This window comes from Maniola jurtina, chromosome 18 (genome assembly GCF_905333055.1).
Source record: "Maniola jurtina chromosome 18, ilManJurt1.1, whole genome shotgun sequence".
Classification (NCBI taxonomy): domain Eukaryota; kingdom Metazoa; phylum Arthropoda; class Insecta; order Lepidoptera; family Nymphalidae; genus Maniola; species Maniola jurtina.
In genome coordinates this window covers 6,492,083-6,510,304 of record NC_060046.1, presented here as the reverse complement: position 1 = coordinate 6,510,304, position 18,222 = coordinate 6,492,083, and the positions used below count along the sequence as shown (strand labels likewise).

General features: G+C 36.4%; 1 protein-coding gene across 2 annotated transcripts in view; it reads right to left on the bottom strand.

Annotated features, from left to right (window-relative positions):
• Positions 1 to 2,630: 2,630 nt before the first annotated feature.
• The window catches only part of LOC123874429 (serine/arginine repetitive matrix protein 1), a 229,914-nt gene continuing 214,322 nt past the window's right edge, over positions 2,631 to 18,222 (bottom strand). For both annotated transcript variants that reach the window (XM_045919754.1, XM_045919755.1), the window contains 4 exons: positions 7,538 to 9,598; positions 6,857 to 7,001; positions 6,541 to 6,660; positions 2,631 to 6,313 (listed from right to left, as the gene is read on the bottom strand). In XM_045919754.1, the coding sequence (XP_045775710.1) occupies positions 6,127 to 6,313; positions 6,541 to 6,660; positions 6,857 to 7,001; positions 7,538 to 9,598 (2,513 nt within the window). In that variant the 3' untranslated portion in view covers positions 2,631 to 6,126. The remainder of the gene's footprint in view (positions 6,314 to 6,540; positions 6,661 to 6,856; positions 7,002 to 7,537; positions 9,599 to 18,222) is intronic.

Here is an 18,222-nt window from a genome sequence, read left to right as displayed (position 1 = left end):
TTTAAACTGTTTCTTATAATCACTGGCCATATTTCAAATGCGAAAGTGTGTTTGTTGGTTTAATATTCAATCACGCTGCAACGGAGCAACCAGTCGACGTGGTTTTTTGCATGGATACATTTAAAGACCTTGAGAGTGACATCTCTCTCCGCATCGTATTCTTTATTGCTGAGGGTTGTGACCTCTTTCCATTATTCCTACATCTAATGGTAGGTTTTCTTGGGATAATAATGCGGTGGGTTCAAAGAGCCTACGGAACTCGACTAGAAAAACGAGATTTTGACTCTTAGTTTTAACGGTTATGAATTAGTTATTATTATCAGTGATAAAATTGATTAGGGCTGCCAGGTAAAATTACATTTATCTCGGAAAATCAAAGAGTTTCCACGAGATTTTTTCCAAGTTTGCGCTACTAAGTACATATATTATGAAGAGGAAAGGTTTGTTTGTTTGTTATCGATAAACTCTGAAACTACTGAACTACTTGCACTAAAGACATAATCATCAACATCAACCGACAGACGTCCACAGTGAACATAGGTCTTTAATAGGGTCTTCCACATGCTACGGGTTTGCGCCGCCTGAATCTTTGCGCTTGCGCTTGACGACAATCATGCTTTAAAGAAAGCAATGATGAGGTCCAAGTTGGAGCACGCTTACCTGGAAGATGCCTATTCACTCTTGGCTTGCAGGTATCTATGGTATATATGGCAGGAAACACGGCCGCCGAAATGGCGTTCCAACCTTTAGGCTCTCCCCATTGCCCGCAGCATGAATCTGAGCTTCCTTATGATGGTTATATTATGTACATATAATATCTCATAAGAAATCTCTAACACACAATCCAGCTAAGTAGGTCCAATTTCAAAAAAAGCTAGCTAGCCGACAAATCTAACTCAGTTAGGCAGCCTTCGGGAACCTTCGAGATGTCTCTCGTCCAAAATTCCTCAATGCTTGAAGACCAGTCTTTGAATAGTGCATGATGTCAGTGATGAAAAATGGATCCGAAATATAGGTCTTTTTTTGTACACAGGAAATGCCTGACGCATACCCCTCCGTCATGTGGGGCTTGCACCAAACTTGCACTACTACGAAATCCATTTCGGAACACGGCGCCCGAAACGAGGCGCGCTATCTCCTAAAAAACATAGGTATAATACCTATTTAGAACACTTACTATCTGTCATCATAATCTATGACAACCTCCGAGTATTTACCTGGTAAAACCGTAACTTTCGAATAAATTTTAGTATATAAGCAGGCTTCATTTAGAAATGAAAAAATCCCTATTTTATTTTTCAACGATTATAAACACAACTTTCATTCAAAAATAATAAGCTTAAATTCATTTTAAATAATATTTTGCGACGAAATGACGCGCACAGTCCTTCCGCCATGACAGTCCAGTGGACACTGAATTCCATAGAGCGCCTGCAAGAAAATAAATAGCACAGGAAGTTTTTTGGTTAGTTTTAGATTATTTAAGAAATGAAAAACATTTAGTATAAAACTAACAGTTCAAATTGATTGCTAAACCTAAACATATCATTTTCTGGAGGTTGGCTTCAAAGTATCAAGATGTTAAAGAAAACTTTTACAGAACAAGTTGCGAACAGCAATGTTTTCAACTTGTTTTTTTTTATTATTGGGATAATGTATACTAAATTAAAAAAGGCCCTTATAATCTTCACAAACTGAAGTTTTTAATTGCATGTATTTAATAGATGTTAATGCTTTAGAAAAATAAACAATTTACTTCAAAGTACAGCATTTTTGCGATTTGTCAAATAGCAATTACCTTAAACCTTCTCAGTGAATTTTTGCTGTTGTTGTTATATTTATATTCATAACAACGACATCTCATGGAAACTGATCGAACTAGGTAAGACTTTGTTATTTGTGGAACCAATGTAGGTAGACACCTACCTATCTATGTATTTTGTACGCAGAAGACTCGATTCGACTGTACCAGGGTGGTTTCCTCATCGAGGCTTCAAATCTAAATTTTGTATCTTTGTTTAGTGTGTCACACATAGAGGACGCTCTTCTCTTTTCTTTTTATATGTTTGTTTAGTTTAGTTAGGGCCTTATGTCGTCGTGGGCATACTAAACTCTCGTTATACTGTGCCTCGTGATAGCTTTTCTAGCGTTACTAAAAATGGATTATGTCTATCATTTCATCGAGGAACCTGGCTACGATTTAACACTAGACTATAAATTGTAATCTTACCTATATTATAAGAGATCATTCAGTCGTTCTCTTTACTCGTGTGGCACGAGGCATCGTACCGTCAGCGGAACGCTTGGATTTGCAAGTAGTAAGTCGTATTTGTCGGTAGAGTAGTAATTGGTTAGTAAAGAGAATAGTATAGCAGAGCTTTAATTTGTTTAACCGACTTTTTTTGTTAACCGAACTTGTTTTAGTTTAACCGACTTGAATGATCTATAAATGATATATAAATATGTATGATGTATATGATGTATAAATGATATATAAAATATGATCTATATAATATGGTTTTTGAATCTTCCTTTTCATACTTTCCTTAATTTTATTACAAAACCTAGTAGGCTTTATAAATTTTAATAAAAGGGTTATCATATAGCAAAGAGGGGAAAAATTAAATAAATTCATTTTTAAAGATTTTTTATTTCATCATCCATTTCAAACTACACCTTCAAAAAAATTATAATTGATTATAACTACGATAAGCTATAATTTTACCTAACTTACGACTTGAACCTACGTCGTTTCTTGAAAAAATTTTGACACTTCAAAAACTTCCAACAGGAATTTATTATCCTACCTTCGATTAAGCACTTACTACGTTAAATACAAAGGTTACTTGCACACGAACAAGATACACATAAAGAAGATTTGCTCGAATAAGGCGAAAGAGAGTGAAAATTTTTGTCTCAGCAAAATTCCGCTTAATGTAATCTATTTATTTAATCTTGCTTTATATTAAGTATAATAAACAGAGGCTTAATCTTGTTCGTATTCAAATAACTCACTTACTGATAAAACATTATATTAAATTATGTATTAAAATTAGTTGCACGCTTGCTCAAGCTGCTTGCGGTGGTTTAGTAAAGTACGTACAAGTAAAAGTCTCACATACAATGAAATTCGCTCGTTTCATACACATCTACATACATTATACCTAATGTGTCTACATCGTAACAAAATAAATCTGTTTTAAAACGTAATTTTAAGTCTCAAACATAGTTAGTTTCAAAATCAGGTACAAATTAATCGAAATTAAGTCTAAGGTAACTGAAGCATCCAGGGGAAAAAAATATGAGATCACGTTACATTTAAAGAGATCGCACACATCCGCACGACAAAGAGCCGCAGTACTTTCCAATTCTGAAAATCTTGAGACATCGGACGCGACGAGAATCATTGCATCACGCGGATTTTCAGTATTAAAAAATATGTCAAGTTCGTCAAGCAGCTCTTGCGACTCCTGCAATATGTGGGTGGTCGTCTCCTAGTATGCGATCACCTTTTTTTCAGCATTCAAGTATCGTCTGGATATACAATTTTTTATCAATAAAGCGTTATCCCACATAACATTTTACAATCATTACATGCTAAATTTTTTGGCGTTTTTATTTTATATCCAACTAAATCACAGAAAGAACTATAAAAATAAATAGCTGACAACCATCCACCTGCCACTTTAATTTAGAATTTAAATGCAATTTTTATCGCTGTAAAGTTGCAAGAACGTCGCGCGATTAGACGCAAAACAACTATGCATTCACGCAGGCCACATCTAAAACGATTAGTTAGGCATAATTGCGGATTTTTCTATCACAAATAAACGCAAATAAATGCAATTCAAAATATTTGCATTAGTATAATAGATTTTGGTTGTGCGTCCTTTAACGAGACTTCACATGGGGCAAAAAAAAAAAAAAACAGAAAAACTAGTTTTTTTTTCTGATCTGTGTGGCAAAAGGTATAGTCGTCCGAAAAAATTGGTTCATAAAAATGAAGTGACAGTCTTGAATGAAACTTATCTATGGATTAATCATTATAAATACCAGGGGTCCATAAACATTTTGTAAACCTACTTAAATCTAATATAACAAAAAATATAAATAAGTCAATGTGAATGTTACATAACATGTGCATTCTTTTACTATGATCTTAATTTATATGCCGTGATATATAACACCGTTACCTACAATAAAGTTGATGTGTTCCTACGCTTTTACGTAATATAAATACAGTATGAAAGCCGTATCAAAACATGGTTTTCCTAAGTCACTAATAAATAACTTCTAAGCCCCTTTTGTCACAGTCGCTTTGGGTGGAAAATGCCCGAATTAAAATAAAATAATGTAGCTATGCACTAAAGAGCATTGAAAAGAACAAAGAAAATTCCTTATTAAAAAAGTTTCACCCACTCACATTGGTTCTCGATTAATTTCATGAAAGAAAAAAAAACAATAAATGCTTACTTAACTCTTGATTTATTATTAAGATTGCTCTCAGATGCATTTTTCACCAAAAGCGACAAAAACGTGTTAGGTATATTACTTTGTTAGTTTGATGTATTTCATAGACAATGTGATTGTACTCTGTACTTACTCTAAGCTCAAAATTCAAAATCTAATTGTTCATCTACGGTGCAAAATGAATAATAGGTATTCTTAGATCTATTGTAATAATATGTAGAAAATTCCGGAATAGAGAGACCATTTAAGTATACATATATAGGAGTGCCAGAATTCATGTCACCAGTTTGGTACCTATTTTAAATCGATACGATTTTCGTGACTGAATAGTCGATGAGTCATGAAGGTGGTTCAAAGGAATCTAAACTCTCTGCGCATACAAATAAGGTCTATGTATAATCATCGATTAATGCGATAACAGTGTTCACTCACAAAATTGTTTTATATAACGTAACGAACAATTTTGGTACATTTGACCTCGTTTGTAAACTACATTAAATATATCGGAGTCAACTGAAAACCGTCCTTGAGAAGTTATTTTAAGGTTTCAAAAAAATGAGTTGTCCTTCCCACCTTCAATATTACCTTTTTTATAGAAACTGTTGGAGGCATTCCTTATAATTTACATATTTTTCAGCATATAACTGATATCATAAATATCAATAAAACGTTATAAATAAAAACTGTCAATAAAATTAAGCGTTGTTTTTAGGCCTTTTAAAATACAGCTGCTAAAATAAAACTAACTTACGGGTAAGCCCATTTCTCTAATAGAGTTTTATACTGTCCTTACTTTATCTAATTGGCCCTTTGACCTTCCACATTTATCATGCTTGTATCATATCGTCATTTGCGTCACTATATTTATGTAAAATAATATCATTATTATTTAGATGAAGTAATTAGTCCACGATTAAATGAATGAGTAAACAAAACTACTGTGATAGAGAAATAATGATTACTTTTAATGATATTATGAAGCTTATTTGAATAATCATATAATATTATTATTTACTATACATCAACACAAGTGGCTGCGGTTTGGGACTAGCATAAGTAACAGAACAGGCACCGACATTATTAAAGAAAGTCTCGGAAAGATTTTTTATTTTTTAAATTTGTTTTAAACAAAATTATATCTTAGTTTCTAGGCAAGACGGTTGATTTTCCCTTTAAAATATCCGGCATCTTGGTGGAGCGTATATACCTCAATATGCTTAACATCGTTCTAAGGTATTTTCGAGACTATCCTAATAAATAAAGGCGCCCGCCCTTCGCGTTGCATGACGCAACATTCTGAGCGAACAATTTCTTGCAAGCCCCGTAGCAAATCATTGCTATCGGTATACGTTATAACTCTTTGGTATTATTCACTGGTTACTAAACTATACACATACAATAAATAACTGCTGCTATATTTACGCATGTATCAAAGAAATTACTTGACACAAAACTCATAGTTGATTGCGTCTTTTATTTATGTACATTTCTTGATATACAAAATTGGGTCTTCCTGCACTGTCCTAAAAACTATAGTGCTGCTACGATTGTATAACTCGATACACTGGCTCGGACGCTACGAAGGGAACGAAGCTTCAAAGCAGAAAGAACGCTATCGGTTCTTAGATTGGTTCCAAACAAGGACTCCTGAAGTTTTCAAAGCATTACAGCTGGCAGTGGTGTTGAGAGAGCCATGTGTTCCGCGCCGCGTACTGGGAGCCTTTGTGCTGTGACGTAGTGTCTCATGAGAGCAGGCACTGTGGGGAAAGCGGTCGCTGCTCCTCCCAGCGTATAGCCGTCCACTCCACGGCATATACGCATGTGCATAAAGCCACGGGTAGATCTGAAAAGAATAGAAATCCTCATTAAAACCTATTAATGTCTTTTAATTCAGGGCGAGATTTAAGTTGGCAAAAATATTTATCACCACCATATTATGAGTTGTGACCTACTTTAAAAAATATTATTTTAACGATCGAAGGGATCGATAAAAACTCAATTGATTACGACATTAAATTTAATTTTGACGAAAACGAAATAAATATAGTTCTGAAAAATAAAGAAACTTACTTCAAACTAAGCGAGTAGTCATGCTTTGCGGATTCACTGTTTCTGACTAAAAATGCACCCTCTTCCGCGTCTCTAAGTAAATCCTCAGCTTCCAAGCGCGTTAACGTTCCATGATACCACCTGTAAATAAATAAAAAAATATTATTACAACTAGGAACGTTAGCAACAACAGTAAATAACGTTAGAAAAAAAAATAAGAAAAAGGTTATTCAATACAACAAAAAGAATCACAAATCACCTATCGTAACAATATGTGCAAGCACGCTCAATCATAAACTTCTGAAGTAGGAAAAGTTAAGTCAAAACTATTGCGTACCCTTGTCGGTCAAGTGGAAGGGAAGCATCAACCAAGTCCCGTGGAGGCGCTATAGGTCCTAGGTTCAAATGTAGTCCTTTGGCAGTACTGGAGCCAGTGTTGCCACCATCAAAATTCAAAGTCAATTTTTCGCGATGTTTTTTACCTGTAAAAAGCCCGCAGTCATTCATATGGTCAACCTGGCAAGACTATCAAATAAATAATTTTTTTTTAAAAGTGATAGACAAAATCGAGATACAATCATGCCAAAGCCAATTAAACGTCAAATAGTACTTTCTGAACTCTTAACCCAATTACTGTACGTTTACAAATTGCTTGGAACACACAGGAAAAAGTTTCTACAAAAAGCACTCAGCCAAATTAAATATTAGGAGGGCGTCGGAACAGTTTGCGTAGCGCGATCTGGAGTCATACGTCTTAATCGGCATAATTTGGTAGCAGTCACTTCGAGTTTCTCCGAAAGATTCAAAGATTGGAAGCGACAGACCCTTCGCAGATTTATTTCTTATACGATTGACATGTAAATCCTTTGGACATATGTAATAGAGTCTGACATAATTGTGTCGGGGATAAAATGAACTCTGATTTTGAACAACTGATGTAAGTGTGATAGTAGTGGACAGTACTATACGAAAATTTATACATACGAGTATGTACATCTTAGATTTAAATTTAACTCACCTTGATTTAAATCTTGGACGCTTTGGCTTGAGGAAGCGTTAGAAATAGCCTCCCCAAAATCATTATTCAGTTGCAAGGATTGTCCACGTAATTTGCGTCGTAATTTAGGCATATCAAAAGGCAAAGTTCTCAGATCAACCTCTGCCTCCGCACGTCTCCGACGCAACTTTGGCATGTCAAATGGTAGATCAGATAAATCAACGTTGTCGTCTTTGCGTTCTTCTTCTGTATTGCTGTTCTTAAAATTAATAAACGCGTTTCGCGAATCAACTCCCTCTCTAGAATGAATTGATATGCCACTATCAGATCCTTGAATTTCAGTGTCACCGGGTGTTGAGTGTCTAAATGTTAGATTTAATAAATTTCTGTTTTGTAAGGCTCGTCGTTTAGGTTTAGGCAAAATTTCAACAGTAGTTTGTATCGTTGTATTTCCAGTTTCAACATCTTCTGGGGATACCTTTTGAGAATTATTATTTTTATTGTTATCGGATGTCTCCGACGCTGGCTCTTGGGAAGATTTGTCAGATATAGGGCTTAATATATGAAGTTTAGTCGGATGATGGCCAAACCCCGACAACTGCATATGATGTGATTTGATAAATGGCACGTTTCCGGAATCCGAGCTATGAGAACTTAACGATGACGAATGTCGACTTTCTGAACTACTGCTACTTCTGTCTCCTTCACTATTGCTGCTTCGTAGTGACTCCATGCTACCACCGCTACTACTGGTCGCCATACTTTCAGTGCTCGAATATTTTCGTCGCGGACGAGCGACACCGGGCCTGCCTTTAAATTCCATTATAGGGCCGACCCCCTTGGGCCCCTTGTACCGATTCATTTCTGGTGTATCAGAATCGGAAGTGGGTCGACCCTTAATCTCTAAAAAAATACCGTCTTTAGATTGGGCTCTTTCATCGTCGCCATCACGAGATTCGCGGCTGGAATCTCTCAAACGAGGTCCAACGTCAAGTTCGGTTGAAACAGAAGCTTTGACGTCCGTCATACTAGCGTCGCTGCTAGTCGGTGTGTCCCGGGCCCGAAGTGATTTTACTGGAAGTCGCAAGTCTTTCAGCCGAGGGTGTGCCGGCTGTGTCTGGGGTAAATTTGGAGCACTTTTAATGCTGTTCATGGCAGATCCATCTTTCTGTTGAAATTTCGTTGGCAAAGGCGCTGTTGACGGTGGAGATGGCGTGTAACCACGGAGTGGCAGCTGCGACGTTGACGTTCTATCTTCCTCTTCAATATGTACTTTCTCTAATTCTTCAGATAAGGCCGCTGTATTCGTTTCATTTTCTTTCTTTTGACGAATTGTAGGAATCTTAGAGCGTCGTACGCTATCAGTTTTCATTGTCACCTTACGGCGACCTTTATAATCTGGTTCACTCCGTTCGACAGCCTCAAATGCAGATGATGCAGAAGAAAAAGTCTTGCGTTCTTCAGCTTGTAAAAGAGCCGGATGATTACTGACTCGGTCGAAGTCATCTAAGTCATCGTCAGATCGGGCTATTTTACAGTCAAAGGCCGTTTCATATATCTGTCGTGTGGTCATTTCTTGTGGCCAGCGTGGCAGCGGCGCCGGCACGTAAAAGACGCTACGAGAGGCTCTATGCTCCTCTACATCTTCGGGCGCGGCGCACGCGCAGCCGGCCGCGTCGCGCCCTCGGCGCCTTGGCGGCATCCACGCGCTCTCGCCAGACGATGATGATGATCGTTCTAATTCACGAAAGCCATCTTCCGCCACTGAAAATCTTTTAGGCAGATTCGGTCTAGGTGCCACGTGAGGGGCGTCAAGGCTTGCCGATTTTCTGTATCGAGGTCCACGTGAGGAAGAAGTCGAAGAAACTGTTGGGGCCGATGGAGCTGGCGGGGGCGGAGCGGTTTTAAACAGGTCGCCGTAATAGTATGGACTGGGATTTCTTCGAGGAGCGTTTGCGTATCGTGGATCAGAACGACCGCTATCTGGCGAGTGTAAGGACGGCGCCGTCGCAAAGGGATCGAATTCACCAAACTCGTCTTCTTCACCCTCTGTCGATGACGATCTGTCCTCTGAAGATGATTCTAGAACAAAAGAAAGGTAAATTGAATAAAAAACATCAAATTCTCAGATTTTTAAAGTGAAATTAAGAAAAGTATGAAGCCGGCGCATTCTTGAAGGACTTTTAGAAGATAAAATGAAAGCAACGAACTAGAAGCAGGTTCGCGAGCGTTCCATAAGTCTGGGGTCGCAGTTAGTCTCAAGTGGCGTCGTTTAAACGAGCGTCCGGATTGTACTTTCACGATCCCTCAAGAACGTAGTCGATCATAAAGAATGACGGAATCTTGCCCTATTATTTTTCAAAAGGCTAAAATACCTACTACTGGTGTATTTTTATTTCAAGAGTAGGTATCCTTCAAACTTTGTAGAGACAAATTTGAATTTGATTTGTATTTATATTGAAGTTCTCGTCTGGTGCGCGAGCGAATTTATTTCTCGTGGGATTTTAACGTTCGTCTTCTCTCGATATTACTTTATTTAAAAAATCAAACTTTAGTTTTGATTTAAAAAGAATAGGTAATTTTAGTTTTTTCATAATTTAAACAAATATCAAAAGTTCTAAGCATTCATTCGTTCATTCATGTACAAAAACGAAAACTGAAGTTATAATAATATTGAGTTCATTTATTTATTATAGTAATAAAAATAATAAATCAATGTCTACAATGAAAAGGACATGCATATATGTAAATCTTTACGGGTGAGATTTCTTCTAGGGGCCCCAAAATGAGTAAAAATTACTTTTTTCAAATTTGAGTTAAAATATTGTATTATTTAAAGTAAAATTAAAGGTTGTTTTGCTAGCTTACTCCTACGCAAAGGTTACTGAATACGATAAATCCCCTTTAGCTCGTACCTACGAAGCTAATGTTATTTCAAAGGCACGTAGGAATACCCTAATGAGAATTTCTTGCTCCGCACAACAATGGCATCCTTCTGAATGCATGTTGAGCACAAAAATGTCTGGTTGTAAAGTCCTGGAGGAGAAACAGATATCTAGAACATTATAAGGCCTGTGTATGAGAAATAAACTGCAACTGCGTCCATGTGGATCTACAACTCTGGTAAAAACTAAAACTACTGTATGTAACATGCCTATTGTATTGTTATAAAAATCACTTAGCGGACGATGGAGATTGCTATGCTTAGAGTTTCTCTGCGTCTTATTTCCAACAATAAATGTCTATTTAATATCAATAAATGATACTTGTAACTTGAAAAGTTACAAAGCTCTTCAGTTACAAAGGCAGTCAAGGCTCCCGAAATTTTTCATTTCGAGGCTTTCCTATAATAAACGTATAGTTCTTATTATTCTATGAGCAGGTATTTTGACGCGTTCTTTTTACGGATAGGATTACAATGGCGTGCCGCGTGAACGTTTAAAATAATTCAGCTTTCATAGAACTCGAAACTGTAATCATACTTATACCTAATTGTTCAGCAAGTACAAGAAGAGTGAAAATTGTCCATTAGCGCAGAGGGTTGTAAAGTGACGTCATTAAGTGACGTAATTGCTTTTCCGCGTGGACGGACATGAGCCCCTACGAGTCGAATTTGTTGAATTGCCGCGATTAACGCGCTAAATGTCTTTCTAAAAACGTTTGAAGTAACGCGAGAGGTGATGGTTTAGAACAAAACCTTTTAATAGTCTAAGAGATTACCGCAAGAAATCATATTACAAGAATACCTACATACTAGCTACATCCATACTTTAAGTTAATAATATAAAATATGTAAAAGTATGTCTGTCTCTATATCTATTAACTTTGCACGGTTTGCTTTGTAGCGTTGAACGATGAGCAAAAACTTGCTAAATAAAGCATGTAACCTGAAGACAGATATAAGATAAGAACTGCTTATCCTAGAAAATTAAAGGGAACTCCCTTGGATTTAAAAAACTCAGGCCAACGAAGTTTCAAAGGTAGTATGTACTTATTTACTCTCTTACACCTAACTTTAAATAACTGACCTGTCCTTTTTGAACACTTATTAGGTAGGTACTACCTCCTCTATGACCAATTATTATAATTTTGAAAGTAGTAATTTATTTTATCTATATACAATTTTACCACCGTCTCTAACTAGGTATGTTTTAGAACGGGTTTGGTATTGTTATTTATGGTATTTTTTTATTCACATTTGATTCATAGTAATACGCATAACAACAGTCAAGCAAGCTCTATCACTATCACTACCTATGTCACGTAAGAAATGTTTATAGTGTCAGTATCTATACTAACAAGAGTAAATTAAAAATTTATAACATCCCCGACAAGTGAAGATTACAGTACCTAGAAAAGAGCTGATACCTTTCAAACGGCTGAACTGATTTTCTTGGATTATAGCTAAGAACACTCTCGATCAAGCCACCTTTTAAACAAAAAAAAACTAATTTAAAATCGGTTCATTAGTTTAAGAGCTACGATGCCACCGGCAGATACACAGATACATAGATACACAGATACACACGTCAAACTTATAACACCCCTCTTTTTGGTCGGGGGTTTAAAATACGCAAAATTACGTTTATATCTACTATATAACACCCACGAAGTAAATTATATATCATTTTTGCACCTACTTGTTGGACGGTCGAACACGGCGTTTTGTACATTTAAATCCAAGGAAGCTTCTTTCTTGCTAAATTATTTAAGGGTTTAATTAAAGGTATCTTAGATTAATATTAGTTCGTGCAACGCATAGTAATCAGCATAAAATGAAAGTTTCTTCATAGACAAACGACATCGCAATCAAAAGCCTCTGCTTATAATGTCGGGACATTTTTTCCAGTCTAGACGGACGAACTAACGGCAAAAAAGGGCTGATTAAAATTTCCATTGTTGGTGATGCCTAGCGCTGCTTTTATTAACTACCCTACAGCGTTGTCATTGTGGACACTCGATAAAATTCCTGGTTTGTACCAGTTGTGATAGTGAACTAATTATGTATTATCAAACGCACGTATTAAGTACGTAGGTACATAAATTTCGAAAAGCTGAATCAAATAGGTGGGTGATTATTAAAGATAATAATTAGTATGAGTATAACCAGTAACTATTTCGTATCTCAGTGGTTTATAAAGTATATTTTATAATGACTTTGTACATTCAGAAAAGAGTCCGGAAAGTTATAATTTACAATAGAATAGAATAGAATAGATTTATATTCAAATAAACTTTTACAAGTGCTTTTGAATCGTCAAATAATTTACCACTGGTTCGGAATGCCGTTCCTACCGAGAAGAACCAGCAAGAAACTCGGCACTTAGGTAAAGTACGATTTGATTTGATGCATTAACTAGGAACCTGCAAGTGTAGTAACGAATAGGTACATTGAAGAGAAGCAAACTGTACTGAACTGGAACATGTTCATTTTTCTAGCAGATTTTACTTAAGTAATTATAAATTATGAATCTGGAAATGAAACTTTTGCTAGCATTTTAACTCGCAACGTATACATAATGTGAGTTGATTAAAAGCTGCGCTGACACGGTTTACTTTAAAAAAAATAAAAACATGAACAAGTTAATTAACCTACCACAAGAATGTGTGTAACGAGGAATGGCGTACAAGTTTTATTTTCTTTTCATAGCCGTTGCAAACGGACAGGACTAGATACGGTCTCTGGCTAGAACAATGCCTTAACAAGTCTCTCCGGCGATTGTTGTGGGAGAAAAGAGGCCTTGTGCGTTCTTTGAAGATGAACCTCAACTGCGTACTTAGGTATAACGAAAGAGTAACGGAAACATAAGTCGTTTCTTCAACTTCTAGACGTGTAAATTAACATTGATAGTTTTTAATTATTAGCGTGCAAAATTATGGGAATCAATCTACCCTGGCATATCGTTTTGATCAATATCCATAACCCATATCCATGTCCATAATTCGTAATCTATAAAAATAATTGTCTGCTAGTTTTTTACAGTTCATCCGTAAAATCAAAGAATTCTCGTAGAGTCGCATTAGGTTATTAGGGTCGCATTTTATATTTTGCCTTTTTACTTTAATAATTCTAAACTGTTTTCTAATCCATGTTTATATGGGTCCGCCAACGTTGCGGGTATTTGGTACACAGATAACTTGCAACCCGGAGACTACTTACGGATATACCTAAGCTACTTTTATTCCGGAAAATCAAAGATTTCCCACAGGATTTATACAAAAACCGAAGCTCACGCGGACGAAGTCGCGGGCATCATGCAGTTCTTGAAAAGGGGAAAGGCATGGCAAAAATGATTTATGAATTTATTTTTGAATCCAACCATGGAATTAAACTGCATTAATTTCGAAGGAATTCAGCTATGTAATACGGATGCAAAAACGCTTCGATTCGCTCTGTTTGTATTTAAAATTTTCACACAAGAATTCTCATTGTGCTGTGATTTCATCATGGAATTGTTTGTTTTTGTCCTCAATGACATTCAATTGTATCACCTGTCATACTTTAAAAATTAATCCAAGTATAGGTACATCTATTCACAAATGAAGAATATTGAAGTTGGCTCAAGTCAATGGAAGTTGGTATCAGTCTGACACTTAGAAATAACTGCCTTTTTAACCTAATTTATAAAATGCCTGATTGGACTAATCTTCGGTTGGGCTCATCGGGTGTTGACAGAATTTTCGCAGGTAGGAGTGTTATATCGGCGAAACAACGGTTTAATACGGGATTTAGGGAGTGGATGATTGTAGTATAGAAATTAGTGAAGTAATACTTGTAATAGTTATGTCGCCTGTTTGCAATTATATGAATGAATGAATGAATGAATGAATGAATGAATGAATATACTTTTATTGTACACCACAAAATTAGTACAGAAAAACACATACAAAGCTCAACAAAATATAGGTACAATTTGGCGGCCTTATCGCTACCTAGCGATCTCTTCCAGGCAACCAAAATGGTCCAAAGGATATAGCTATAGATATTAGAGGTAGGTGGTGTAAGTATACATTTACATTTATATATAATATTAGAATAAATAAATATATAAATAAATAAATAAATACATAGAAACATGTTAAAATTTAAATAATGTACTAAATAATAAAATACATAATATAGACTAAAAAAATAATAATAAATAAATATGATATATAGATAAATAATAAATCCTCATACTATTATTAAGACTAGTAAAATATGTTCCAATAAATCCGATAATGCTAAAGTGATAGTGACAAATAGTGATCTTTCACCAGCCTCTTAAAGATATTGATGGACTTAGCCTCCCTGATTACGAGAGGCAAGGCATTCCACAATTTAATAGATTGAACTGTGAAAGATTTATTGAAAAAGGAAGAAGAATGTGAAGGCGTCCTTAAAATAAGCTTCCTAGAGGTGCGGAGAACTTGTCCCGGACGCGCTGCAAATTCAAATTTCTCCTTCAAGTAAGGAGGAGAAGAAGGGTGAAACAATACACAGTACAGAATAGAAAGGATATGTAAGTTCCGGCGAAGTCGGATGGGTAACCACTTGAGACGAGACCGAAAATGAGACACATGGTCATATTTGCGCAACCCAAATATGAACCGAATACTAGTGTTTTGAAGTCTCTCAAGCTTGTTTAACTGATCTTCTGTTAAGTTAATATAACTTGCGTCGGCATAATCAAGGATAGGAAGAAGTAAAGTCTGTGCTAACATAATTTTAGTAGGAATTGGAAGAAATGATTGTAGACGACGCAAAGAGCTCAGAGATGCAAAAGTCTTCCTGCTAATCTGTTTTAAGTGATTCGTCCAACCTAAATTGCAATCCATATGTATCCCCAGATTTTTAACGGAATCACAATATGGGATGACAATACCATTGTACTCGATGGGAGGAAGCGTAAACCAATCAATTTTTGAGATAAGGTTCCGACTGCCAATAATTATAGCCTGAGATTTGATCGGATTAACATTGAGGCCATAAAATCGACTCCACTCCAGAATTAGCTCCAGATCATTATTTATTTGAGTAACGGCTGCCGGAAGGTCCACAAGAGTTGCCTGGGTGTAAATTTGGACGTCATCTGCATACATGTGGTACAGAGAAGATAGTTTTTGAGTTAAAGAATTAATGAAAATAGAAAAGAGTAATGGTGACAACACGCCACCCTGAGGCACACCAGCAGTGATATCGCACCAAGACGAATGAGTTTCCTCGACACGAATACGCTGCTGGCGACCGCTTAGGTAACTATGCATCCAGTCAGTTGCTGATGGAGATAAGTTAAGAGAACGCAACATACTCACAAGTATATCATGGTCCACAGTGTTAAAAGCATTACTGAAATCGAGCAAAGTCAATACTGTGAGTTGTTGATTATCCATGCCCCAGCGAATGTCATCAGTAACTTTAATCAGAGCAGTAGCCGTACTATGTCCAGAACGGAAACCAGATTGGAAAGGGTTAAATAGGCAGTGACTATTCAGGAAAAGGTTAAGTTGATAGTGAATTAACTTTTCAAGGACTTTGGAAAGAAACGGCAAGATGGAAATGGGACGGAAATCGGAAAAATACTCAGCATTAGCCTTTTTCGGAAGAGGTACAACATGAGCACTTTTCCAGGCATCAGGAAATTTGGACGTTGTAATCGATTCGTTTAGAATGTGGGTGATTGCAGGAATTACAATATCCACGATAGGAATTATCATATTACGGCTAATGTCGTCGCTACCAACAGCATTCGAAGAGATGGACAGTATGCTCTTCTTAACATCATCAGTAGAAAACTGGCTGAAATTGAACGGAGGATAGGAAGGGGTAGGAGTCGTTGAAAGAGAATGAATAGTTTGTAATTTATCAGAACTATTAATGGAGTTTAGAGGTGATGAGAAATATTGATTTAGGAGATCAACGTCAACGTTAGGTGGAGATGAATTATGTGACGTTTTACCAACTCCAACCGTCTTTAGAAATTTCCAAACTCTACAAGAGTCGCCGTTCTCGACTGATGCATGAATATGGCGTCGCTGTGCATCTCGACACAATGTATTGCAGCGATTCCTGAGTTTGTTGTATTTTCTGTGATTTTCCTCAGATGGATTGCACTTTAGTCTGGTTTTCGCTACACCTTTCTTAAGAATCAGATCTTTTAAATCTTGCGAAAGCCAAGGTGCAGGTAAATGTTTGAGTTTAACAGGCTTAATTGGCGCATGAATGTCATAAAGCTGAGTCAGTAAGGAATTGAAAATGTCAACCTTACGATCGACGTCGGATACAGTTTCAACAACTGACCAGTCAACTTTACAAGCATCTACACACAATCGATCTACATCCATTCCACCAAAATTACGCCGCAGAAGTATTTTAGGTTTAATTTTTGGAGGGCGCAATTTGTACGAGAGAAAAAGTAAATCGTGATGAGAAAAGGCATCCGCAGAGCATTGGCCATGTTTAGATACAAGGTCAGGAGAAGACACTATAATCAAGTCAAGAAGAGAAGGAATGCAGTTAGGAAGGTTATGAGTAGCCGAAAGCGGAAGAATTGTCATGTTACAAGATTCAATAATGGATTCTAGTTTATTAGCCCGATTGTCACCTTTAAGCAAACAAGTATTAAAGTCACCCATTATTATGCTATGAGTATATGTAGGGAGTAGGGATTCTAAAAGTGATTCGAATGAGGGGAAAAAATTAATAGTAAGCGAGGGACTGTAGAAAACGCCAAGTAAGATTTTTGTTTGTGATAGGGAAACCTCAATAAGTAAATGCTCAGCAGCATCAACAGGAGGCGGTTGACATGACGAACTAACAATTTTGTAAGGAATGTAAGATCTAAGATAGATCGCCACACCACCGCCACCCCTATTAGTGCGATCATTTCTTATGAGAATAAACCCCGGCAAAGAATAAGAAGTAGAAGGCAGACAGGGCTTAAGCCAGGACTCAGATACTAGGATGGCATGAATATTTTGGGACTCAAAAGACGCAAGCATATCAGAGTAATGTGCCGGAACACTTTGTGCGTTTATGTGAATAGCATTGAAGTTTTTCATACAATCGGAGAAATGAGAATTTAATGTTACATTGAGTGGAAGAGAAGTGGCTGTACTATGGTAACTTGCATTACTATCTGTCACATCACTAGATAACGACAAAAACAAATCACTGTCTATACTTAAATTTGAGGATACCATACTATAATTAAATAATAATAAAAAATAAATATGATAAAGCAAAAAGTAAAATAAATATATATACAATCAGTAAGGTAAATAAAACGATAGACGAACCCACCCGCCAGTTGCAAGGAGAAAATCACTTCTAGCAATATACAATAAGTAGGTAAAAATGCTCGACCAAAAGCCTTGCATCCAGGGTAGTTATTTTGTCTGTGGCTAGGATGTCAAATGTCACAGCTGTCATTAGTTAATGATTGACACTTACATCTGTCAGTCATGATCACATGCATGTCACATGACAACACAAGCAACGACTATTAAATCTACCTACCTACAACCTATTATTTTAAAAATTACAGTTCATAAAAATTATTATACACATAAGAGCAATAACATAGACTTTATGATAGTGACATACTTAGAGCAAGATAAATAAGCTGTTATAAAAGGCTTGCAGCACAAATATTGTGTAAAAGTAATACATAGGTAGGTATATAGATTAATGATAGGTTACTTATTTTTGATTGTACTTTTGGACC